This window comes from Apiospora marii (assembly GCF_038362585.1).
Source record: "Apiospora marii strain CBS 49790 chromosome Unknown utg000009l_segment0_segment0, whole genome shotgun sequence".
In the NCBI taxonomy this organism is placed as follows: domain Eukaryota; kingdom Fungi; phylum Ascomycota; class Sordariomycetes; order Amphisphaeriales; family Apiosporaceae; genus Apiospora; species Apiospora marii.
Window position 1 is genome coordinate 2,834,377 of NW_027117381.1, and position 25,111 is coordinate 2,859,487.

Below are 25,111 nucleotides of genomic sequence, written 5' to 3' on the forward strand. Positions count from 1 at the left end.
TTGCGCTTGGTCTGGGCAGGCGGTCGCGGAAAAAGAACGTCCTGGGAAGCTTGGTCGACGGAGACGGTGGGTAGACTGATGGCGGAGTGACAGGATGGGTGTTAGTTAAAGTTATGGTATCTGATCACGGTCCGGATAGCTCTAGTTGGGCAGAATCGATCGAGTCAGCCTATGTCGCAGTCAGTGCATAGGTCTTCTTTCGGGCCGGATGGCTCAGCTAGTATCGAGCATGCGCAACTCTATAGTCGACAGGGTCAAGCTATGGTCCCGGGTTCCTCCCGGTAGGCGCGCTCGAGAAAAGCAGGCAGCAAAGCAACTTACAACTAGCTGGTCAATCGTGACGGGGTTCAAGGAGGGGTCGCAAGGTGCTGCTCCACTCAGTGGAATCTCCACTGGATGCGGAGTGGAATCTGACGGGAGTTGGATGGGAGCTATTAGGGCTGTTGTCGAGGCCGGTGGCAGCGTCTATAGCAAGATGTGATAGCGAGCCGTGATGTGTGCGAATGGTGGTTAGCCGCCCCTCCGGAGCTTTGAACTACACACAGCAATAGAGAATCAATCGACCTGCGAGAGCTTTTGTTGGACCTGATGAGTGGCCACTTCCTTGGAATTGTGGTAGGGAATAGCTTGGTTAGTTAGAGCTTCTTAATTTTTTCCCAGGAAACTAGAGATGATGCGGTACAGTCGCCCACGAGCTTGCAGATGCATGTTGTTCTTGGGCGCAACATTCAATCAGCAAGCCCGGCCAGTCAGAGAGCAGCAGGCCGATCTGACGGAGGATGGGCGAGGGTCTTGAGTGGGTGGGCTGCATGGAGTGGACAGGGCCTCGGCGCTTAGTAGCTGTGGCTCGCTTCAACCGGCGAGTCACACGCATGGATTCCCATATATGACCCTGGTCCCGAATTTGGGCTCAAGAAATCTGGACGCTGGCCATTTGCCATGCGAGTTAGCCCTTGGAGCCATGCTAACCAGCCTGCCGGGGCAGAAATGTTTCAGGGTTGATTGCATGTACGGACCAATGGGTATATGCCATGATAGCACTGTTGTTGCGGCGAGATGCACGTCCTGAGTACATACCTACACCATCTCCTTCCCTAAAGCGGTGGCACGAACCGGTTGCAACGGTCATGCCCGGCTCGTAAGGATCGACTTTGCCGGCCTTGAACACATACTCAACTATGTTCAGCCTGGAGACAAATATTCACGAGTCTGACGTCGCTTGACACAACCTTAGGTTTTGGGCCCCCTTCCCCGTAGAAACCACTTAATATTTGGTTCAAACCTATCGACGCCCTTGCCTTAGCTGTGCGCTGTCCGCTAATATGACTGACTCCTGTCAAAGCAGCAAGGAAAATGCTGCAAATCTTGGGCGGATAGGGACAGCCTTCTGGATGGAGATGCCTCTCGACAACGACCGGCTACCGGGCAGGAAATGGAGTGTGAGCGAGTTCCCCTCATCACCCCCAATTCGAAATCCGAGTATCTGGGTAGAGCGTCCAGGCTATTTTAGAAACCACTCTAGCCTTAGCGTGCCGCGGGCGGGACACCCCAAAAAGGGTCCAAGCTGCAACTGCGACAAGTTGAGCGGCCACGGGCGCCACCGAACAAAGAAGAAATCATGTATTGTAATCTGCATTTCTCACGATACACGACTTGAGATAGTAGTAAAAGAAGCAAGCTTCAGACGCCGTAAGCAATGCATATTGGGGCATGTGCTTGTGGCATTCGGTTACAGGGAGGCGTTACTGCCTCTCTAAAGACCTGTCACTGGAAATACAGCACCTCCCAACTCAAACACATGTAGGTACATGTTGACAATGGCAAAGGCTAGAGTACACATGCAATGAGTGGTAAGGTAGCTGTCATTATTTCGAGCGGTATAGTATCTCAACTGAGAAAGATTGTGGCTATCAATCTTCATGCTGATAGTATAGCGTAGCAACAGAAAGCAAGGCCCGCCCGCCCCTTGCCCCCCAGCTTAGTGCCCAGGGAAAAAAAAAAAAAGGCATCCAACGAACTATTCGTTGTCGATCAAGTTGTCCCACCCAACGCCAAGGGCAGGCCCCAAGCCGTCCATTGGCTATCGAAGATGATGTTAGAGCTGACAAAGGTCAAGCTGGAGGGGTAGGCATGAGCTGATTAGGACTCACACCGACAGACGGTGGCCGGGAGCTCCATGTCTCCCAATCAACCACTCAGGCGCAAGAAGCTGCCCAAGCTTTGGATGCTTCAGTAAGGCTGAGGACGGCAATTGCAATTCTGCAATCTCATTGAGTTGGGGGCCATTGGAGAGCTAGCAACTAGCATGGAAATTCTTTTCTTTCTTTCTTTTTCTTCCGAAAGATGGTGGTTGCCATATCCCTTCAACCACTACTCCCGATGCGGACAGCAATCGCATGGGTTGATCGACCAAAATATGCCTTGACTCGCTTGGCAACCAGCGGGATTTGAAAATAGACGTTTGCTTTTCTCCCGTGAGCTGTTTTGCAAAGGAGTCAACGAACATGCAACATGGATGCCGGGCTCCTCCTCCTGGGGGGCTTTTTTGACGCGGCTGGGGTATTCTTCCAGAACGACTAGCTGCTAAAGGGTGCCTCCGCTCCTCAGACGTGCATAGGCGCCGTGCTACGTCGCCAACAAGGCAAATGCGCCGCAACTCGGGGTGTGTGTCCTATTAGAGCCATCGGGCTGTATTAGTGAACCGCCTTTTTTGCACCACTAGCTCCGAGTTGGCCGCCAGGATAATACGCTTATGTGTGTATGTATGTGCTAGAACCAACAACAACGTGCCGCCCCCTGTGATCTTGACGATGTTGTCAATCATGCACTTATCTGTTGGTAAGCGAAGCATCCTGGCCTATGAGGGAGTGTGTTAATACCTGGGCCATGTCGCAACGGAATCCTCCAATGCAGATACGCATCGCGGCAAAACACATGATATGCTACAAAATCTCCGATGACAAAAGAGTGTCATCAGCCATCTCTTATTCTGGCTACTATGATGGTGGTCCCGACCAAGTAGGATCGAGGTGCCCATCATGCGTTACAAACCGAATGAGGAAACCTCCGTTGAACCCACGCTGATCAAATACTACTGTGATGGTACATTTCCCCGATGCGTATGGAGTACTGCTATTCGGATGCGAGAGTTCGGCCCGAGCTCACCATTGATACGCTTCCAACGTTGCTACTTTTACAACGACTTGTATGGCCTCTGCCTAGATTGCAACACATCCGCCACGCTGTCTGTAAAAGCAGCAACGAGTTCCGCCCTTCAGTCTGGCCCTTCCGTAGTACTCTCGTTTGCATGAATCTGCCTGACCCGAACGTCTGGTACCGACCACAATTCTAGGCAGCATGTCTATCAACAAGAGGCGGTGAAAACACGGTCCTCATGAGGTAGATTTATGCATGGAAGCTGTATTCCAAAAGAACTGTGTGGCAAGGCGACTGCACTCCTTACTCTGTAAACAAGTCACATGACGGCAGTGTCATCGACCATTCCTGCGGCCTGGCGGTCAGAGAGCATTGCATTCTCGATTCATCCCTGTTTCCATGCTTTGGGCCGGCTATGAGAAACCACCTCTATCACCTCTGCCATGACCGCAGTAAAGGCGGGAGCCAGGGAGTGTGGCTACGGCCGACCCTTCCTTCGACCTCGGCCTTCCGGGCGGTCTACGTCAAGCCCCCAAGAGGAGTCCTTAATGTGGAGTAGATATACAGCCGCCGATATTGATCCTAACATTGAAGGGATTCGCTGGCACCGCGTCTATTTCGTAACTCGAAAGGATCTATTTGTCTGCCCTTTCTCGTCTACCCAAAATCCTTAGACCATAATGCAAATCGCTTGACCGAACGCCTATTAATGCAGAGTGCCTGCGAACAGGCAATGTTTTCGTTTGGCTTAGGTTGAGCCTGTCATGAGCCCCTTAAACTTGAGCAAGCTGGATCTTCTTCTCGTTTCGGCCATCCGGAGTGTACCTGTTTTGATGAATGTCAGCGCCTATCGTTCCGCCAGGGGCAGCATTTTCGAGAAGCCAGTCATATCGACTCGATCTTGCCCAAACAGGACGAGCGCGTACTTGAGGAGTTTCTCGATCAGGTCAACGTGGGTCATGATCATGCGACGGCAACAGTATCGCTTCAGGCCAAGCTGGTCCATGGCATCACTGTAGTGGCTTGTTAGCAAGCAAATCGCCGAGGAGTGGGTAAAGTGCTCGTTTGATGACCTACCCATCGGGAGTGCCCTCGTCGATGAGCTTCAGGTAACGCTCCCACAGGTCGCCGGTGACCTTGCCGCAAGAGAAACAACGGATGGGGATAATCATTTTGGCGATTTAGGTCGATGAAGTCTGGTTGCGATACGTTGGGTGAAGGGCGTGAGGTTGACTGTGTCGCGTGGTTTGACGTACAAAGAAACCCAAAGTCTTTCTTCCAGAATGCGACGACTCACGGATAAAACTTTGGCTCGCGCATTGGCGTTGAACCACCGCGACCAGTCAGGGATAAGATAAGCAAAGCCAATCAACTTTTTACTGGGCCCTTCCTTACCTAAGCATTCATCAAATACAGCAGCACACTTCCGAAATCTGCATTCATATAAGTCAAATAGGTATTCTATATTTGGGTTGTTACTTTAAAAACTGCAACGTGATCTCCTTACCGAGTTTCGTGGCATGATACATATTGTAGTACATCTCCAAGAGGCCTCATCTATTTGGTTGCGAACGCCATATGGCCGCGATGAAGTACCTGCCCCACCTCTACCGCCCTGTGCAGCGCGATAAGCCTATCGCCAAACTGACTCCAGTTATTTTTCTGAAATGTTTTACGGCCTGCACTCTGAAGAGACAAAGATCGTGCATTTGGATGGCCTTGTAATCGGCAAGCCTCTCTCATCTCGCCCTTCCCACAATGGCTCCAATAATACTCGAGGTATGTCTGCAAAGCCTTCAATTTATGGACGATATACTTGTAACCCAATCAACTAACACCACGTTCTACTCAGGACGAGGCCTTGGCGGCGATCAAGAGAAAACGGGAAGCCAACGACTTTGGCAAATCAACACCCAAGAAATCAAAGTTGAAGCACAAGGATGTCGTCCGCAACGGGACCCCCTCGGTGCAAACACCTGCAAAGGCTGAAGTTGGAACTCCCATCCGAACCCGAAAGAACAAAACCGACAAGAAGCTGGGCGAGGGGCTAGTGGCGGACGCATGGAAGGTGTCGCAACCCATTGGAGGGAGGATGCTCGATGTTGATGCCATCATAACCGATGATGAACAGTGGGTTACTAATTCCTATGTACCACTCTATAGGATCGACTAACAATTCTACACAGACATCTCGTCCTGGCCTACAGTGCCTCTATTCAAGTCTACAGCACAGTTGACTCCCTGCTGATCCGAAAAATCCCTATTAAAGTCACGACAAAATCGAATGAAGATGAGAGCATTGTCGCCATGCGTCTGTCGCGAACCTCCCCGAACATGGTATGGGTCGCATCATCTGCAGGCCGCATATGGAAAATAGACTGGACGACCGGCAGCGGCTCTAGTGCCTGCCTCAAGCTGGAGTGCGACCTCCTTTCGGATCTCGAGGTCGATGTCAGTCAAGTCGGAAGCGATGCCCAGGATGTTCTCTTGGTGTCCGTGTCCATGGAAGACAAGTGGCAAGTCTTGGCCTGTGACGTTCAAGGCCTTCAGCTGCAGGCTACCAAGACTGTTGTGGATAGGGCAGCACCTATACAAAATTTGAGATTCCTTTGGGACGGTCAAGTTCTGGCAGCTTCGTCAGGAAAGGATATCATTATTGGTACTCTGAACTCGCCACCCGGGTCGCCTTTTTCGGAGCACTGGTACGAGGTGTTCATTATGGACTGCAGCGATGAAATCACCTGCTTGGATCTTCGAGTTGCGCAGCGTGTTCACCTGACGAAACAATCACAGGTCGAGACAGGCGATCAGCTCGTCCTTGATGTGGTAGTTGGCTGTGCTCGTGGTGGGATCTTCTACTACAACGATATCCTACCCCAACTGCGGTTACTTCACAAGTCTGCAAACATCACGAAGTCGCTTCAGCCACGAAGGCTTCATTGGCATCGAAAGGCGGTGCACGCCGTAAAATGGTCGCGCGATGGTGAGTCCCTTCCAATTTCTATAGCTTCGGCGTCTCTAACCAAATATTTTAGGCAATTATATCATATCTGGTGGTTCCGAATCGGTCCTCATTCAGTGGCAGCTCGATACGAACAAGCGAGACCCCTTGCCGCATTTGGCAGGATCTATCGAGAACATCGTAGTTTCGACCAAGGGATCATCGTATGTTGTTCATTTGGATGACAACTCTACCATGGTTCTTTCCACCGCGGAGATGAAGCCCATCACCTACGTCTCTGGCATCCAGACCCTTGTTACCCCACCGCCTCCGTCCAAAGACAACATCGTTGCTCGCATCGGCAACCAGAGGCTTCGATCTGAATTCATGAGGATACCTGCGACGATCGACCCGGCTCACCCAAGTCACCTTCTTTTAGGTGTTGCAAACGGCCAGCAGATTGTTGACACTGGGGCTCCAACCTCGATACCCATGCTGCAAACGGTGGAGATGAGCACAGTGCAGGGAATTGCCAAGCAACCGTTGACAAGAACCCATCCCACAGACGTCAACATAACGCCCAAGGGCCAGCCTCTCACAGAGCCTCGGGTTACTCAGCTCGAATCGTCTTTTGACGGCAAGTGGCTCGCTACCGTTGATGAATGGATCCCGCCGTCTAGAGACGTCTCGGTGCTCGACACAGCGTCCGCAGAGCGACGGGAGGTACATCTTAAGTTTTGGATGCCTGGGAAGGAAGATAACATGTTTGAACTTGTTTCCCGCATCAACGGCCCTCACTACACAGGGCGAAATGAGCACATCCTCGACCTGTCGGCTGATCCAAGCTCTCACCGATTCGCAACTCTTGGTGAGGATGGCGTCGTAAGGTTTTGGCAGCCCATGGTCCGCGAGCGCGATGGTCTCGTTGTCAAGAATCAAGCCGGTCGGCAAATGGAGCAATGGACCTGCACCCATACAGTCCATCTGCATGAGACGAAGCCTGTTGGCGTTACTACGAATAGCCCCAACGACCTGTCAGCGCGGAGTGGAGCTCTCTCATTCTCGTTAGATGGATCTACTGTAGCGTGTGCTTTCCGGAACGGCGCAGACTCTGCAGTCTACCTGATCGACACAGGGTCGGGGCGTGTGATGGATTCCATGGATGGGTTCAGCCGCGGTGACATCCATGCCGTGCGAATCTTGACGTCTCAGCTGATCGTGCTTAGCGATGATCTGGTCGTATACAACGTGGTTTTGGATGAGTTGAGCTACGGCATACGACTTAGCGCGGATGATAGCACCGCAAAGTCTTCGCTACTGATTCCCCAACTTGCTGTTGATTACGCGTCCGAAAAGTTCGCGGTCGCAATGTCGCGGCCCGGCAAGCATGGAACGATCCGTTCGGAGCTGGCTATATTCGGTCTCGATCAGAGCGAGCCCGAAACAGTGGTGAAGTTCTCGTACCCGATTGTGTCGTTGATGACAGCGCCTGGCTCGACTGGTTTTGTGGTTTTGGATGCTGCTGCTCAACTATGGTCCGTCAGCCAGCGCAGTCAGACCGGGTCTGTGACGCTTGCTCAACCACTTGCAGACATTAACTTGGACAAGGTGGAGGAGACGGCGCAACAGGTTGATTCGAAGCCACTTGCCCTATTCAACGATGCTGAAGAGGCCAGCGATGATGAGATGGAATTAGATGGGCCCGAGGAGGACGCAGAGATGAGCGATGCTTATCCCGTGGTTGTGCCGCCCCAGAAGCTTGCGGAATTGCTGGATTCTGCACCCGTATATGCTATGCCTCCTGTCGAGGACATGTTCTACGAGGTTGCCAAGTTATTCTCAGCCAAACGAAATGTCAATGGCTCCTAGGATTACAAACATATCCAAGGACTGCCGCAAAGTCGCCTCTATTGCCTTTCTGCGAGCCTGGGAGCTGCGTGCCTGCTGTCCATTGGCATATGAGCCGCCTGAGGGTCCATACTAGACCAGAGAGCGACAGTGCCATAAAACCGTCTGGTGGTATGGCGAGAGCCGGAAGACCCCTTGTTTCAAGGCATATGCACTGCATGTCTCCACTCTGTGCCAATGACCCAAGTATCATTCTCGCACACCCGAATACGGGTGTATGGCGTGGAAAAGGCGGACTTTTGCACTAGCCAAGGTCGTGGCACAGCCAAAGGTGTTTGTCGAACATCTCTGCAGGGAGGGAGAGATCTTAGTCGTTTTAATGGGCACAAGCTGTAACAATATGCTCGGCTATAAGCCCTTCCCCATTGAATTTGGGATGTGTTGATTGGTCAAAATCGGCGTTGATAGTTAGTTGTCTGTGGGGTAGTGTGGTTCGAGCCCGAGGCCGGTGTTAGCAATTACGCCATTTCAAAGTGGCATGAGGAGTGCAGCTCCGCGAAGCTTCGCTCTTCATAGCAATGGCAATCTAAAACTTACCATTTTTTACTCATCTATCCCTTCTTCTTCTTCTTCATCGTGCTTATAATTTTACTGCTCTATAATCAGCTTACCAGACTTTTATAAACGCTGTCTCTGTCTCGGCTATGGTTATGATCTTATACCGAGTTTGAAGCAAAGCGGCCCAATCCTTCTCTTCTTGCCTGACCCGGTGCTACCTATGAGCCACTGATTACACAAGAAGATGTCGTTCACCGAGATTCCAATACTAGACATGGCCCTCGCAAGGGACCCGGCGACCAAGCCGGGCTTCTTGGCTGATTTGCGTCACGCTTTGATGGAGGTCGGCTTCTTATATCTGAAAAATGTCGGTATCTCCGATGAGCTCTTCGCCCGGGTCATCAAGGAGGGCAAATCGTTCTTCGAAATCCCGATTGAGGAAAAGTAAGTATCTATAGTGTATAACTCTGCCCACCGCCCCTGATATTCCTCCTCAACTTGAAGCAGCTCAAATCAAATGGTCCAGCGGGTCATATCTCCTTTCTATTCTGGCAAATGCACGTTCGCTTACTTCTACAATCCACAGGCTCAAGATCGAGATGAAGAACGCCCCCTCGTTCCTGGGCTACTCACAGCTCTCGGCAGAGATCACGGCGGGCCAGATCGACCACCGGGAGCAGATCGACCTGTCGACGGAGCACCCCGTGCCCGGCCCGGACGCCCCGCGCCACCACAACCTGCTGGCGCCGAACCAGTGGCCGGCGGCGTCGGTGCTCCCGGATTTCCGCCCCGTCTTCACCGAGTACATGTCCCGCATGGGCGCCGTGAGCGTGCAGTTCACGTCCCTCATCGCCGAGGCTGTGGGCCTGCCGTCCGACGCCTTCGACAAGTACTTTGACGGCCCCGGCGCCGTCGACCAGCAGCATAAGCTGAAGATCGTCAAGTACCCGGACGTCGCGGAGCTGGGCCTCCCTCCTTCGTCCTCCGAAAGCGGTGCCGGTGCTACTCAAGGTCAAGGCGTCGGCCCCCACAAGGACTCCATGCTGTCGTCGTACCTGCTGCAGGCGAGCGCGCACCGGGGCCTGCAGGTGCAAAATATGCGCGGGGAGTGGATCGACTGCCCGCCCCTCGAGGGCACGCTCGTCGTGGCCATCGGGCAGGGGCTCGAGGCCCTGACGCAGGGCGTGTGCTGCTCGACGACGCACCGGGTGCTGTCGCCGGTCGCGGGCGCCGGGGCGCGCTACAGCATCCCCTTCTTCCAGGGGGTGCGGGGGGACGCGACCTTCGCAGACCTCGAGTCGGTCGGCGTCGAGCAGGTCCCGCCGGACGTCCGGGACCAGCGGCGCCAGGTGCTCGAGGCCAACGGCGGCGGCCGGCTGGACGATGTGGAGTTCACGTTCCGCGGGGGCGGCGTCGCCAAGACCCTCGGCGAGGCGACGCTGCGGAACCGGGTCAAGAGCCACCCCGATGTGGGCGAGCGGTGGTACCCGGACATCTTGCGGGACATTCGGGAGCAGCAGGCTAGGGAGGCTAGGGAGAAGAAGAGCGAGGGCGTGGGTGCTGCTGCTGTGGGGAAAGGGGCCGATGGGGCAACATCTCGGGCTCAATCACATGCGACTAATAATAGTACTACGGCAGTGGAGGCGCACTAAAAAGTGCTGGCGGCAGGTACAGCAGTATAAAATCAGAAAGAGACCCTTTGTGTGCTCCAGTTTGGTAGGCTTGAAGACCTTCGGGAATTACGCAAAGTCAGGAGAGAGTCGTACGGTCTAATCTTTGTTCTCGAAAGCACTACCCCTGTCCACCTTCGAAATTTCTTCGCTAAGGTCACTTGGAAGGAAGGGTTCCCTCTCGGTGTGCCATTTGGGGAAAAATCATGTATTTCGTAGACTCGTCAAGTGATTGATGGCCTGCTCTAAAAACGCAGCCCCGGGTATACGCCATTCGCTATGTCAGTTCATTTTCTTGCGCGCAAGGTGTGTGAGACTGCATAGTCCTCCCAACATTGTCATCGTCTTAAACGCAGACTACCCAGTCATGCAAGCGCGCACGTCGTCGCGGCCATTCCTCTATTTCGCCTCGTAGGTAGGGAAGCAGTCGGCAAGGGTTTTGCTGTGCTTGTTGGTGGCGTGCTCGGTGAGCCTGCAGTGTGTGGTATGAAAGTCAGTCCATCTTCTTCGCTTTTCTAGAAAGGGGGTACTAATAGGTAGTAGGGGGTGTTTATTTATAACGTACTGAGGGGCGCGAGTCGTCTTGAGGAAGGTCGACTTGCAGATCACGCACTGGATATCCATGGCCTGCTGGTTCTGTAGATGGGGACAAAGAGGGATGTTCGATTAGCCCACGTTCTTCGAATCTGGGGAGATCCAGCAATGTAGCATTACTTACGACCTTGAGCTGAGACTTGGCCGCGCCCTTGCCGTCCTTCGCGTTGCGCTCACGCTTCTGCTGTGCCTTGGCTCCCTGTACGGCGGGGTTGTCAGCGAAAAGTTTCTTATCTTCAGCTCTGTCGCAACCAAATGCCCCGCCAAATGGCACGTACGTTACCCATCTTGTCGGTTAAGGTTGAATAATGTGTGGAAATATGGGGAAGACTGATGATCACTTGTGGTGTATCGTGGCGAAAACAGTAAGCAAGTTGCTGGATCTAGGGGACTGAAGTCGGAGATGTCTGGCGTTGGTCGATCGAGGAGAAAGGATGGGATTTTTCTCACTGGCGCGAAGAAACCCCTTCTAATAAACCCATTTCAGCGCTTCTAAAGTCCGGGAGATCGTCAGGTCTGGACCGCCCAGGTGGGGTTGAAAGCGCTGTCAGCGCACGGGTCTTATTCGCTGAGGCTACTGGCTACTGCGCCTGCTGAGGCTGGTGAAAGCCGCCCACTTTCACCATCAAGCCCCAAACACCAACTCTCAATTCCAGCTGAAGGACGCTAACATTAAAGTGGTTAGGTACTTGTATGTACTTTGCTTGAATATACCCGTTCAAGAGCTTGCAAGTTTGACAACGCCCGCTTTCAACATACATATTTCACAACTGCTTTTTCATCATGGTGCATAATTCCCTGCGCTGTGCGAACATCTCAGTAGACCAATTCAGGCAGTTGTTGAGCGAGTACGATGGTCTGCTCGAGTCTATATCCACTACTAAACCCAGTAAGCCGAACTTGGCCTGCCACTCACCATTGCACGCATACCAACCAACAATCTGTAGCCAAACAAGGACAGCAGACTCTTGCCGAACTGGACAAGTTCCGATATGAGACCGCTGTAAAGCTGTTCGGCTCGGAAGAGCCAAAGCGTGCCATGCAACATGACGATGTGAAATCGCTCGTGGAGTGGAAGTTGTCAGTAACAGCCAGAGCCTGGTATGGTATCAAGTAAATGAGACTGATCGGCAGTGACAGGCGTCATGGAAAGTTCCGCCCAACTCTCATGAAACTTGTGGCCTCCAATGACACCGACTTCGTCAGCGACACTATTGCGGGAGCAATGAGCGCGTACTGGAAGGCCCCTGATGCCTCCAAGGCACTTGATGGTATCGCCAAGCTGAAGGGCGTCGGACCGGCCACTGCGTCATTGCTCTTATCTGTTCACGACCCTGGCAGTGTGATCTTCTTCTCGGATGAAGCATACTACTGGCTTTGTCATGACGCAAAGATGTGCCCCATCAAGTATAATGCAAGGGAGTACCAAGATCTCAATTCGGCCACCCAGAAGCTGGTCGAGCGCCTAGGTGTCAGCGCGACTGATATCGAGAAGGTGGCCTATGTTGTGATGAGGAAGACTCATGATGATGCAACATCCCCACGGCGAGAGCCATCCCCGCCGCTATCTCAACGGGGCAGCACACCGTCTGGGGAAAGGGGACATAAACGGAAATTCGATGGTGAAAGCAAGGACGTTGCCCCTCCGCAATTGAGACGCAGTCAGCGAGGGAAGACGTGATCCCAGTCAGTCTGCAGGATATATACCTGATTTCAGGCGGAGTTTCACTGCCGGTGATAACCGCAGGATCAGCCCTTCTCGCATCTTGGGCCACCAACTCCGGCATCTGGGCAGGGGAAGCTATCCGCTCACCCCAATAGGGCTTTTAGGATGAGTCTTTTGGGAAGATTGATTACTTTCCCTCCACTTTATTGATCTGGTTCTTTTTGTCAGATACCACGAAAGTATATGCTCTTAGCAATTTGCAGGCTGTGCTAAACGACCAGAAACGCCGTCGGTTCTACTCGCGGAGGAGAGGAAGAAAACCACGATGCAAGGAGGTGGTCGGTCGCCTTTCCCCTTTGCATTTCTGGCTGCTTCGGAAACTGAACAACCAAGCATGCCGAGGGTCCGAAAAAGAGCCCGGCATGATCGTCGCCCGCAGGGTACAAAAGCAGCCACGATGATAAATCATAAATGGCAGTGACTTTGGTGTATGTCGGACACCCATCCCCATTTTTCGGGACAATTCCTCCTATGTGGCGGGTCCCAATATGCCTGACCAAGTGGTCGGACCGTCAGGGGGGGTCCAAGAAGAGAAAAGAAAAAAACAGAGCTGGAGAATCTATCGCTTCTCGGAGAAGAACTCCTAAAAGTGGAGGGCCATGGACCTGTCAAACCGATGTGGTCGTTGAGCCTCAATCGGGCCCCCCCTTCTAGCGCTATTATGGGTCGTGGGTGAGCCCAAATCGCAAGGTGACATCATCCAGCAAAAGTTTGATCTGGGATGGCTTTACATGATTCAGGAACAAGAATCTCTCTTATTGTTTCACATCGACGATCTAGATGAAACAATATTGACCCAACTTTTTTCTTCTTCCAATTCGCAGTATGGCCCGTCGGTTGTGCTATCTCACCGTCCAGCTACCGGGCTCATCTGTCCGTAGCTCTTCGGATCTGCATCATCTCGCATTTGGGTGCTGGGCCGTGACACCAAAGACAGATACTGGTCTCCACTGAATACGGCGGCAACTTGATCTAGGGGTGTAGTGGTATCTTTGGTTTGACCCGGAGCTGATTCTGCGCATGCTAGATCCCGCTGGATCTACTATAACTGGGTATGGGCCCATAGTATACCCTATGTAAATGGTGGTCGGGTGGGTGCGCTGATGGTTATGGGTGAAGATAGGCGGGATATTTGCTCCGTCACCTTGGGCCTCCTCCTGTCGTGGCTGTTGCATTTTCAGTATTTATAACTGACATCCCAAGCTCTGTAATTTTTGTTTCACAGTCTGGAACAATCTACTATTCAGAAGGAGCAATCCATCATTTACCTAATATACTTGGCCATCTTGTCTCCATCTTCAAGCTTACTTGTCACGGATAATCGACACGCCCCTATCTATATACACACCCATGGTCGAAAACAGTCAGCAGTGCTGGTGGGCCCGCCTATACCAGAAGTTACGACCATCCAACATCAAGCCAGAGCTTCAGTGCACGCCCATCGGCAAGGTCCAAAGCCGTAATGGCGGCCTCTACCTCCTCGACCAGTTCCGGGACCGGATGCCCATCGGAATCCAGCACAACATCGTCGCCTCGCTGTCCGAATTCGTCGGCACCTTCTTCTACATGCTGACGGCGCTCGGCTGCACCGCCGTCGTGAGCGCGCCCTCCGAGGCGGAACAGAAGGACGGCGGCAACCTCGCCGCCAACCCGGCCAAGTTGCAATTCATCGCGCTGGCTTGGGGCATGTCCATCGCCGTCAACGCCTGGGTCTTCTTCCGCATCAGCGGCGGCCTCTTCAACCCGGCCGTCACCTTCGCCATGTTCCTCATCCGCGCCACTGGACCGATCCGCGCCCTGCTCATAGTTGCGGGTCAGATGCTCGGGTCCATTGCCGCGTCCGCCGTGATCCGCGGCCTCTTGCCCAATGGTACGGCTTCCGGCACCGAGCTGTCGGCTGGCACCTCGGTTACCCAGGGCGTGTTCATCGAGATGTTCCTCACGGCCCAGGTCGTCTTTGCCATCTTCATGCTGGCGGCCGAGAAGCACCGGGCTACCTACGTTGCCCCTGTGGGCATTGGACTTGCCGTGTTCATCTGCGTCATGATGTAAGTTACACCGTGGTCCACTTAACTAACCCCCTTTCCTGGTCTGGTTGACTAACATTCGAAATCCAGGGGTGCCTATTATACCGGCGCTGGCCTCAACCCGGCGCGCTCCTTTGGGCCGTGCGTGGTGTCGGGCAACTTCCCGCCGTACCATTGGATCTACTGGGCGGGCCCCTTTATGGGCAGCTGCCTCGCCACAGCCTTCTACCTGTTGGTACGGAAGCTCGAATACTGGACCGTCAATCCGCACGCGGACGCCGAGTCGGGCCTGGTGGGCGCCTTCCTGTCGGGCGACGACCCCAAGAAGCATGACAAGAATCGGGGCGAGATCCACGCCGAGAAGAGCAAGGGCGAGCTGTGCGCCGAGACGACGCGGCGGAGCAGGAACCCGACCCAAATGAACAGCCGCGACGACGATCGGAACAAGAACAACGAAGACGCAAGAGAGAAGCAGGCACGGCCGCTGCCCAGCGACTCGCCCGCCGAGGAGAGCACGACGACGCTGCATTCGACGCCGGCGTCGAGCACGCGGGGCGACGACACGGTGGTCGAGAAGCGGTTCGCTGCGAACGAAATCGATGCAGAAGAGGCTCGAGTCAGCCGGGTGCCGAGCCCGGCATCACATACTCGGACTCGCGAATGAGAAGGACGTCATTCGTGGGTAAGGAGATGGAATAGGGATGGATCGGCAGCGATGAATTACACTCTCTGTCTGGCACAGATTTCTTCTATGGCCATGCGCAGAAGGTGTGCAGCTGCCCTGTTTGGGTCCTTATGACGAAGTTACGGGAACAGTCCGTTTTTCTCTCTTTCTCTCTCTTTAGCATCTGCACAGCGATTTATTAGCGGCATCATTTGGATCATTTGGTTATATAACGAATCTCTAGAGGTACTTTGGCATTACATTGTTAGATATGATACCACGGGCTTATGACGGAGTTAAAATGGGTTATATATTTGTTTGGGAATTTTCAATACATCATGCATTGCTTACATGTGGTATTCAAAAGTTCAGTACAGTAATAGTGTGTTACTTCGCGCCATGCTCGCATTCGTGGCTCACTTGCATGGAGCCCTGCTTACCTACTACAGTCGTACGGCAGTCATTGGATCGGGTATTGATGTTGAAAACTTTAGCATAGCGTCTTTGCTCATTGATCTGAAATGAAGAATCTTCGCCTTGGCTCTCCTCTTCTACTTCCGTATCAAGATCCGCTCACCGAAAGGTCTCGCAATTGGCGATCGGCATCCAATCGGCGGCTCGAGTCCAATGAGGGCGTCATAAACGAGAGACAGGCCACTGTATGCTCGTCTCCCCTCGGGCATCTCGCTTCTCCAACTTCGGGACCGGGAGACCACTTCAACCCCCAAGCCCCCACAGCTCCCTGCTTGCTCTGCATAACGGTAGACATAGCCCCCAAATCATGCCCCCTCCCATTTTGCCCCATGCGACCAAGTTCAGCCAGAAAGAAACCAGCAAAACGCCGATGTTACAAAATAGCTTGCTGAAGAACATTCGCAATTCGGGTTTGGCCGAATTGACAGTGGTGAGGTTCTTGTCCCATCTTTCTTCTGCTTTTGGCGTCTGGCTGTTCATTGGAGCCGAATTTGTTCCATGCAGCAATCAGTGTCAATATCTTATATCAGATGTGATGTACCTAATCTATACAACGTTGCTAGTGCGAACCATTGACTACGGGGTAAGAACAGGGATGCTACCCGAGACCAATCCTGCCGCCCAAAGCCTTACCCGCCTCTCCTCATCACTCAAATTATACGAAAGTTGCTGGCTGCCAAGACGTACGGCGGTCCCAGAGACGGCGGCTTGACGGCAAAGGGGACCATGGTGTTATTATGGGTGTGGCAATGCAGCAGCAGTAGCCGTGGGCGAGCCCTACCACTGTTGCTTGCTCCATGGCTCTGTGTCTTGTCCCGCAAGCTCTCTTTGCATATTATGACCAGCCAACCAACCAGAGAAAGGGAACCCCCCAAAAGAACTTAATCAAGAGGCCATTCCCATCTGTCTGAGTAAGCTAATAGAGATGGGGTTACACTGTCCTCGCACAGACAGACAGGCGACAGGATGCGTGTAACTCCGGCCCTTATTCCCTCGAAATAGATTGGGCTTGGCAGCAATTGCAAGCATCCTGATTTGGACAGGGCCACTGGGTGCCCCTGGGGGTTTGTCAAGGATGAAGTGGGCTGGGCCAAGTATATGGAGATATTAAATACCTGTGCTTGCCTGTAGCAAATCCAACCCTCAGTTTCTTAGTTTTTATTCTAGCTACGTACTTATGCGGATCAAGTCGGTTACTGGTCTGGTCGAACGAGGTTGACCATTACTCTGCCTCCAGCAACCCGGTCTATATACAGTCATGGCTTTTCCTTAAACGACGGCCCGAGTCTACGCATAGGTATCAACGACGCAGAGGAGAAGGAAGGATAATCTATATAAAGTGCCAGTTAGTATAGAATGGGGTTCCTCTACAACTGGATCAAGCCGAGAACCGCCGCCGCCGCCGGGCTTTCCTCTCGACAATGGGGACCGCCCCGGGGAAACCCCCCTCCCGGGTCTTGTCGCTACTGCTGTGAGTTTTCCTACTTGCCCCCGATATTGTGTCTGCTACCTATACCGCGATCGCGATGGACCTGTCTAATACCTCGTTGCCCCTTTACGTTATAGACGTCGCGAGAATGACCGCGGAGACCATGGGCAAGGTGCCCGCCCTCTGCGCGCCCGAAGGCCAGTTCCTGACCAACTACACGGGCTGCGTGGCGTGCGGCGAGGAGCAGCTACACAACGGCAGCCCCGACAGCGGCAGCGGCTGGAGCGGCTGGAGCCCCTGGGGACCCCCGTCCACCGGCGGCGCGGCCGCGGTCAACACGACATCGCCGGCCTACCTCAACCCCGTCTTTGGCCAGTACCTCGGCTACTGCAACGTCAGCGACGTCCAGGTCGTATACACAGTGACGGCCGCCTCCAGCTCCAGCTCGACTGAGGGCAGCGGCGCGGCGACGAGCTCGATCGCGCCGACCGTGGTCACGACGGACATCGTCCTGGCGCACGACTTCACGGCAGCGTCTTCGCAGGCGGGACCCGCCGCTACCGTCACCGCGGCGCCGGGCCCGAGTCCCACTTCCTCGACACCTGCTCCCGGGGCTGCAGTCAGTGGCGGCGACAGAGAGTGGATCGCCGGTCCCATTGTGGGCGCGGTCTTAGGTACCGCGCTCATTGCCCTCTCCATTGTCTTCATAATGTACTACCGGCGGCGGAAGAAGCGGAGGATGACGGGCGACCCCGAAGGACCGAGCACCCCAGATGCCGGGCCAGAGGTCCAAACACAAGAATATCAGCAGTCGTTGGGGCAGAAACACGAAATGGCGGCCCAACAACTAGAGAAAACACAGTTACACTCGGACAGCATGACGCCGAGGGCGGCGCCGCACGAGCTCGAGGGAGAAGGGAATATATCCCCGGAACCGTACACTGAAAGGACGTATGCCGAGTTACCAGGACACGAAAATTATCAACGCCATGCGGAAAGAATGGAAGACCCTCACAGCCGGTCGCCTCATGAGCTCGCGGGAGGAGACCGGGAGCGTATGGGGGTAATAGGGAACAGGAGTGAGCTGGTGTAGCACACACCAAGACATGTACTAATCCAAGATAATACATAAGAATAGCACGTACATATTGAGCCATCATTGGTGTAAGTGATGGAGTGAATCAACTAAGCCAGGAACAGAAATCGTGTTCACTCAGCCGTAACAATAACACCCAATTACCGATAAAGAATATATTCGTTCTAGTCAACATAGACATCAGCCCCTAAGCTGCCATAAGCTCGAACATCATTGCAACGGTGAAGATCATGGATCCGAACTACAGCTTTGACAGTCAAGTGCTGACCGCATATTGAGACGAGAAAGAGGGTGTCACACAGATAGCAATATGTATTCATGTCCTCCCTAAGACGTGCAAATGCAAGGCTGTCTCCAGACCACGGTGCTCTTTAACTTCTTGCCTCCTCGCACAGCCTGAGACAGTGGGGACAAGATCATCGTCAGCGCCAAGATGCATTGCGACCAAGTAAATATGGAATGCTGCAGACTCATTGGTTCGGCATGTAGGGAGGCAGTAAAGCTCATGCACGTTGCGACCCCCCTCATGATATACTGCGGCACTTATAAACAAGAACGCTGGAACTTCTGGTCTGAAGATATGCCTGGTCAAGTTTCCCATCTACTATACCTCCTTGAAGACAAGTCGACAGTTTTCATAAGTCATCCTCAAACTGCAACAAACGCCATGTCCGATTTGCCTGGGAGTGGGACAATACCAGCCATGTGTTATGGCATGTGTAGTAAGGCATCGAATTTTGACATGATTTACAAATTCTAGAATATTATGCTCATCGTTTGTAAATAGATGAAGCCTACCTTGAAGCTCAGAGGCAAGGGAAAAGTTCACAATTTTGTAATCCGAACAGCGCCTTTCAAAAGAACTACGCTCAATGTGTATCATGCGTTCAAGCGCACAACATTGCAGCTTCCAACGAAACGTATCTGGCACCTCAATTTGATGCATATCTGAAGTTCTGTGACATCAAAAGTGTGTTGGTGACAGTCACTTTGAGCGCGCCGGTTGCCAACACAGTACTTTACGAAACCAAGACGACGATGATTAGCATACCCGGCGACTTCACTACCAACACTACAGCCCAATCAAGCATCAACAACGCTACAACTCAAACACCAAACCTGAACAGCGTCCCCACTACCACTGCTTCCACCCTCACAACGATTGTATCTGGGTCAAGTACTAACAGCGACCTCCCAACATCTGCCCCGGATAGTGGAGGAGCACATCAGAGTCAAGCGTGGATATCAGGACCAGTCGTCGGCTCCGTAGCCGGCGTGGCTCTCATCCTGGCGGTGGTAATTATTCTGATCCGAAGGAAGAGGAAGGCGAGGAAATCACAACCTTGGGGCGACACGGGAGACAAGCCACAGCTCCATTCAGATTGCATCCCCAAGCCGGAGCTGGAGAGCAGCGAGAAGAAGGCGCCGGTCGAGTCACCCGTACCGAATGTTGCGGGCACTGCTGGGGGGCCTCACGAACTTCCCGATACCCGTCACCCAGTCGAGCTGGAAGTGCCAATGAGCACCTCAGAGGCACCATCGGGGGAACATGGCACAGCACCCAATCCGGAAGGCAGAAGCTGACGGGAAGACACTGAGGATAGCATACACCGTACGCTGTGATTGGTAGCAGGGGGTTCGATATCCTAAGTATTTTCACGCACCGGCCCAATATAGGATATAAAACAGATATGTATCACGTACATGATAGTCAGTCACGGAACCGGAATATGCTATTATACAAGTACGGCGTAGTGAATCGTGACAGTCCGATTCTCGAATGGGAGCCAGGGATCTACGTGGCTTGATCGAATGAAGTCTTGTACCCGGCTAGGAAGCAGACTTAAAGGAGGTCAGCTCACATGTCACTGTCCCACGAGTTCGAGAACAGCGAGTGAATGTCTCCCGTCGAGCTATCCAGTATATACAATTCCAGAGCTATCGATAATCCCAGAGCTATCGATAACCCCAAGCAGGGGCTTTGTGAACTGCCTGATCCGCAAAGCTTAGCGAGGGAGTTGGAAGTAGCAACGATAAAGGGGTGAGTAGGGTGGAAACCGACCTAGAAACCGCGCGGCCCTGAGGAAGACGGGATGAGACGTCATGAATAGAGGTGAGCTAGAGGAGATTGTACGCTGAACAATAAGATCGAAGCAACAGTCCTGGCGTGACTCTGGGGTAAGAAATAGCATTCCACTCGGCAAACTAGAACACAGTTAAGACTATGCCATGTCTACTACCAAGACGTCGGCGCTTAGGCCATTTGAAGTCGGTAAAGAGATGAGCCCAGGAAAACCCCTGAATAGTGTGGACCGAAGACTCCAGAGGTTAACCTAAATAGTTGAGAGTTTAGTCACCCAGCGGAATGACTCAGGCGTGCAACGACAACTTGCTACAGTTGTCATGCCAGCCCAAAGTGCACTTCGAGCAGGGTCACCAATAGAATTCCTGTAGTTAGTATAGCGCCAGCACATGAGTCAATGATTGGCTGACTTGATAGCTCATCTCGTCACTCCTCGAGTTCTTCTCACGTCCAGATGCTCTTCGGGAATTGCAGGAAACATGAGACAGCATGTAGAAGTTTTGTTGCAAACAACAGAAATATTGTGAGCATATATGCCCTCGGCATTCATGGACCAACTGTCCTTTTTGTCCTACAAATACAGATACATATAACCTTGAACGCCTCCGCCTCGCCCGAAACAATACCTCGCTTGGCATGTCACGCGACCATACTTCAGTAACCTCGGTCACATCTGCCGTGTCCCATACCAGCGTGTGATCGTAGCGCGCACATTCTTTTTTCGTTTTTATGTGTTGCTGCTAATTCGTGCTCAACCACGAATTAGAAGGGTGTATATAGGGTCGGTATAGTCCTCTATTTGTCCTTGCGGGTACCGGCGGGGGGCTGGGTAGCTCCGTACTTCTCGGTCAGGTCGTGGTACTCCTTCTGGAGACCCTCGGACTGCTTCTTGAGGGTGGCAATATCGCGGTCCTTGGCCTCAAGCTGGCGGCGGAGAGTTCCGATCTCACCAGCCTCACCGGCCTGGGCGAGCTTAGAGCTCTGCTTGGTGTTGCTGTCGGTACCCTCGTACTGCTTGACCTTCTCCTCCAGGCGAAGGACATCGAGGATCATGATGTAGGTGCGGTTGAGGATGAGCGAGAGGAACAGGGTGAAGCCGCAAAGGTACATGTTGCGCTGCGAGTAGAACTTGCGTGCCTGGACTTCGAGGCGCTCGTGGCCCATGATGGCGCTATAATCATTCTCAGGTCAGCATCCAGTAATCTACGATGGGCCGGTCAGTAGGGGGGGGGAGAAAGACTTACGCGCTACCCTTGTTAGAGTCGGTTGCAGCCGCCAGCTCGATCTGCACGCGGTAGACGCGGTTGACACTGTCAATGAACAGGATCAATATGAAAATGAAGGTAATCTTCAATCCATATTGTAGCTTTGCCACGAGTTTACTCTCCGAAATGAAGCTGGGGATGGCGTTAGCAGGTGGTCAGACGGCCAATTGCCGTGAGTGCCGCGGCGTAAGATCGCTGGGAACATACGTAAAGATCTTTCGGCGGACCGAGAAGGGCATGGGGACGATGAGCCCCATGAACAGGGCCATCTCTGCCACAAGGAGCACAAAGACCTGGTTTGTAGCATGTTAGCATTCCCATCTGCGACATGGCTTGCGTTGAAGCGGGGTTGAGAGCAGGGCAAACCCACAAGAGAGTAATAGAGCGTCATCTTGGCTGTGTGTGGTGTTTGTACTGCTGGATGGTTTGCGGTGCGAAGGCCAGCGAATTGGTGGGATGGTTGAGTCCTGAAAGACTTTGGGGTGGTGTGGTTGCGGGAGAGGATGTAAGAAAAGGAAGAAGACAATGGATTTTCTTCTTGGGTCTCCTAGAAATGGATTTCTTCCGGAGTGTGTGACGGCAGGGAGATGGGGAAAAAGAGCCTGGGCTGGGTGATTGGGCGGATGCAGGACTTATGTAGCCCGGGCGGTTCGTGTGTAGAAGTACTTCAGAATGACAACAGGCCCAAAGCTGTGTGTGTTCACTCGGACTTGGTCCTCTCTGGGTGCTGGGCTTTTTCCAACGCATACGTAACGTCAGGTTGTGAAAGAAGCTCCAGCCCAGCCCACTTCCTTAGCCTGGCTAGCAATGGAAGCTAGCTGCTACCCCGGCACCGCGGGACAGTCAACAACGTCATACGTGGCTTCGATCTCCCAACCCTGCTAGCGCCCCGAGCCAAGTGCTATGCCGTCTGTGGTCTATGTGGCTGAATGCAATCAATCTTCAAGTCCATATCTTCTTCATTCAGCTCAAGGGTACCTAACGTACTGTAGCTACAAATGCAGTTTCCCAGCTATCTGATGAATACCTGATTGTCATTTCACATCCCCTTTTCTCGTCCTAGTATTTGTGCCCCGTCCCATCTAGTAATCAATATCTCCATTTCGCGGCTAACACGCACCCTCCTATCGCCGACCAGCAGATTCATATATGTCGGTCCTTATAGTACTGCCTCTCGTTATAATTCTTTCGATCAGCAGCGCTGCGTTTTGGGAGCGCCAAGCTGCTTGGTGGGAATGAGCCAGCTGCGGCCTGAATGCTGGATGTTGGGCCATTAGCCTGGTCATCGACTCCAGGATCAGGGGTAACGAAAGATCTCGTGGTCTTTGGATTAGGCACTCGGCTGGGGAGTTCTTCATCAAAATCGCCAGTCGAGTCACTGTCCTCGACGCCAGACTGTTGCACGGTTGCCGGGCTCATTCCTTCATGACTTGTTAGTTGTCTGGTCTGAACACAGCTGGCAGCCAGCCCACTTACTAGATTTCTTGTGCGATGGTTCGCAAGATTTGGAGTTGCGAGAGTCGCCTCCAACATTTGCACCATCAGGAAGCGAACCAAAACTCAGTGATCGCTCTGAGACACATGTAAGGAGACAGTACGCCAAATACTCTGGGACATATACATACTTGTGCTGGCACTGTCTTTGACCTCTGAGAGCCGTAACGTCGGCTCACGACCTAAAATAGGCGACGGGGGTCCGGATTCCAAATCGGAAATATTTGGTACATGTTCGCTGGGCTCAGGAACGCGGGCTTGTCCAGGGATCAAAGGGATCAGCTGGGCAGAATCAAGATTCCGGTCGGTCTCGATCAGTACAGCGTAGTCGTTGCGGATCTTTTCCAGAGTTGTTTGAAGCTCTTCATGAGCTTCTTTCTCGATTCTTTCAAACTCAGAGCTCATCTGCTTTTGGAAATCGAGATAGGTTCGGCGTTGTCTGACCCGGATCTGTAGAAGTTTCTCTTCTTCTGCCTGATTCATTGCGACGTTGCACATCTTTTCGAAGTTGTAGTCTGGACGAAACTCCATCTTGATTGTAGACAGGCAACTCGTAGTGGGACAAGATATTGCAAACCAAGTAGATACCTGTCTACAGGATGGATGCAGTACAAACAGCGTGCAACAAAAGATAAGAGGAGAGTTGGGAGAGTGGCACACAACCAAAGCGAGTGGCACTGGTGTGAAAGTGCAATACCTGGCAGCTTCTCAAAAGGCGGATGCCACGACGAACTTCTGAATATCGGATCCCAATTAGGTAGATAGGTGTGTGTGAGTAGGTCAAGACAACTGAACAGATGCACCTATCCGTCTGCGAGGTGCGGGATGAGCGCCGACAGGTATTGGCGGTACTTTCGTAGGAGAATTTTGGTCTCCTCTAGGCGCTTGAAATCAAAATACCAGGCAGGCATTCACCTCACGTGCTACTGATAGGCAGAAGGAAGTGGGTGGGAAAGGTCGCGATCAAAGCATAAGAAAACTTAGGACGATGGGGAAGCGACAAAAGGCACCACCACTACTACACTACTTGTTTGTGCAACAGGGGGACGCGGTGAAATGGAAACCACGATGGTACGATTGTACTTGCCTACCCCAAATCGTTTCTGCCATACTGCAGTTTGCACTGAATGGGGAAGAACGAATCACATTCAGTCCCAACCTAGGAAACTCCCAAGAAAACATTGAAGGAACAGGCGTTTCTAGCCATGAGCAGATGCATATCGGTACCTGCTTATTATGTACGTGGGTCAGTGCCCTTACATGATATATATCAATGTATATATACATATATATCATGTATTATACGAATCGGAATATTTATTTTTAGCCGTTAATGACCCAGATACCACCACACTTAGAGATATGCTGTTCTTTTAAAATACATACATAGGTAATTACCCACGTCCATATTCCGAAGAGCTTGCCAATTTCTCGAGCACAATGGACGGGTAGAGTTGACAATTTTTGATTTTCTGGTGTAGGATATGCCCTAGGAGGGAGGATCCTCAGCACGCGTAATGAGGGCGAAGCTAGCTAAGCAAGCAGTTTGGATGGAAATCTCCAGAGATGATATCGCACTAACACGTAACCGTTGTCTTTCCAAATGCCTCCAACTCCTTGCTCGTACTACTCAGGAAAAAACAAAACAAAAGACCAGATCCCAGAAGGCCTATATGATACACATTAGACGTTCCCCTCCCGCACATACCATCTTCACCCCTGAACAGGGCGCCATCTCCTTCTGTGCCAGTAATAAACAATATGACCATATCTTCCTGCCCCTTGGCCTTACTCATCGCTTCTTTTCCAAGACCACTTCTCCTCCAGGAAATCAGTCCAACGACTCCAGCATCGCCGAGCCGTCGCGCAACCGATTGAAATGCAGCGCTACTGCAGTAATTATATATGTAGCGTATGGGTATCAAATTGGTAGTGATGCAATAAGCAAGTATGAATGGATGCTATTAAAGTGGTGACGGGGCGCGTTGGGGTCAAGGCTTCGAGACATGTCGCACGCTGCCTACACAGCTACCCAAGACTTCCACAAACGCCGGGTGATTTTGGGTTCGGTAACTAAGCCGTGTCT

General features: G+C 52.6%; 10 protein-coding genes across 10 annotated transcripts; 6 read left to right on the plus strand and 4 right to left on the minus strand.

Moving 5' to 3' along the window:
* Positions 1 to 3,929: 3,929 nt before the first annotated feature.
* PG985_012441 (DNA-directed RNA polymerases I/II/III subunit 10) lies at positions 3,930 to 4,328 on the minus strand (the record flags this gene model as incomplete). Its single annotated transcript, XM_066832207.1, has 3 exons — positions 3,930 to 3,981; positions 4,083 to 4,169; positions 4,234 to 4,328. 3 exons carry the CDS (start codon positions 4,326 to 4,328, stop codon positions 3,930 to 3,932), a joined length of 234 nt encoding a protein of 77 aa, XP_066680257.1.
* Positions 4,329 to 4,914: 586 nt separating this feature from the next.
* PG985_012442 (uncharacterized protein) lies at positions 4,915 to 7,966 on the plus strand (the record flags this gene model as incomplete). Its single annotated transcript, XM_066832208.1, has 4 exons — positions 4,915 to 4,935; positions 5,009 to 5,286; positions 5,343 to 6,139; positions 6,192 to 7,966. 4 exons carry the CDS (start codon positions 4,915 to 4,917, stop codon positions 7,964 to 7,966), a joined length of 2,871 nt encoding a protein of 956 aa, XP_066680258.1.
* Positions 7,967 to 8,747: 781 nt separating this feature from the next.
* Positions 8,748 to 10,155, plus strand: PG985_012443 (uncharacterized protein; the record flags this gene model as incomplete). Its single annotated transcript, XM_066832209.1, has 2 exons — positions 8,748 to 8,947; positions 9,090 to 10,155. 2 exons carry the CDS (start codon positions 8,748 to 8,750, stop codon positions 10,153 to 10,155), a joined length of 1,266 nt encoding a protein of 421 aa, XP_066680259.1.
* A 417-nt stretch (positions 10,156 to 10,572) lies between these two features.
* PG985_012444 (uncharacterized protein) lies at positions 10,573 to 11,054 on the minus strand (the record flags this gene model as incomplete). The annotated part of the gene is made up of 4 exons (XM_066832210.1): positions 10,573 to 10,645; positions 10,739 to 10,809; positions 10,892 to 10,966; positions 11,046 to 11,054. The coding sequence occupies 4 exons, from the start codon at positions 11,052 to 11,054 to the stop codon at positions 10,573 to 10,575; spliced, it is 228 nt and encodes a 75-aa protein (XP_066680260.1).
* A 496-nt stretch (positions 11,055 to 11,550) lies between these two features.
* PG985_012445 (uncharacterized protein) lies at positions 11,551 to 12,448 on the plus strand (the record flags this gene model as incomplete). The annotated part of the gene is made up of 3 exons (XM_066832211.1): positions 11,551 to 11,656; positions 11,715 to 11,847; positions 11,902 to 12,448. The coding sequence occupies 3 exons, from the start codon at positions 11,551 to 11,553 to the stop codon at positions 12,446 to 12,448; spliced, it is 786 nt and encodes a 261-aa protein (XP_066680261.1).
* Positions 12,449 to 13,843: 1,395 nt separating this feature from the next.
* On the plus strand, positions 13,844 to 15,184 carry PG985_012446 (uncharacterized protein; the record flags this gene model as incomplete). Its single annotated transcript, XM_066832212.1, has 2 exons — positions 13,844 to 14,541; positions 14,611 to 15,184. 2 exons carry the CDS (start codon positions 13,844 to 13,846, stop codon positions 15,182 to 15,184), a joined length of 1,272 nt encoding a protein of 423 aa, XP_066680262.1.
* A 2,000-nt stretch (positions 15,185 to 17,184) lies between these two features.
* On the plus strand, positions 17,185 to 18,180 carry PG985_012447 (uncharacterized protein; the record flags this gene model as incomplete). The annotated part of the gene is made up of 1 exon (XM_066832213.1): positions 17,185 to 18,180. One exon carries the CDS (start codon positions 17,185 to 17,187, stop codon positions 18,178 to 18,180), a length of 996 nt encoding a protein of 331 aa, XP_066680263.1.
* A 1,041-nt stretch (positions 18,181 to 19,221) lies between these two features.
* PG985_012448 (uncharacterized protein) lies at positions 19,222 to 19,767 on the plus strand (the record flags this gene model as incomplete). The annotated part of the gene is made up of 1 exon (XM_066832214.1): positions 19,222 to 19,767. The coding sequence occupies one exon, from the start codon at positions 19,222 to 19,224 to the stop codon at positions 19,765 to 19,767; it is 546 nt and encodes a 181-aa protein (XP_066680264.1).
* Positions 19,768 to 21,061: 1,294 nt separating this feature from the next.
* Positions 21,062 to 21,922, minus strand: PG985_012449 (uncharacterized protein; the record flags this gene model as incomplete). Its single annotated transcript, XM_066832215.1, has 4 exons — positions 21,062 to 21,437; positions 21,511 to 21,663; positions 21,739 to 21,824; positions 21,902 to 21,922. 4 exons carry the CDS (start codon positions 21,920 to 21,922, stop codon positions 21,062 to 21,064), a joined length of 636 nt encoding a protein of 211 aa, XP_066680265.1.
* A 752-nt stretch (positions 21,923 to 22,674) lies between these two features.
* On the minus strand, positions 22,675 to 23,556 carry PG985_012450 (uncharacterized protein; the record flags this gene model as incomplete). The annotated part of the gene is made up of 3 exons (XM_066832216.1): positions 22,675 to 22,952; positions 23,008 to 23,103; positions 23,157 to 23,556. The coding sequence occupies 3 exons, from the start codon at positions 23,554 to 23,556 to the stop codon at positions 22,675 to 22,677; spliced, it is 774 nt and encodes a 257-aa protein (XP_066680266.1).
* Between the last annotated feature and the right edge of the window lie 1,555 nt (positions 23,557 to 25,111).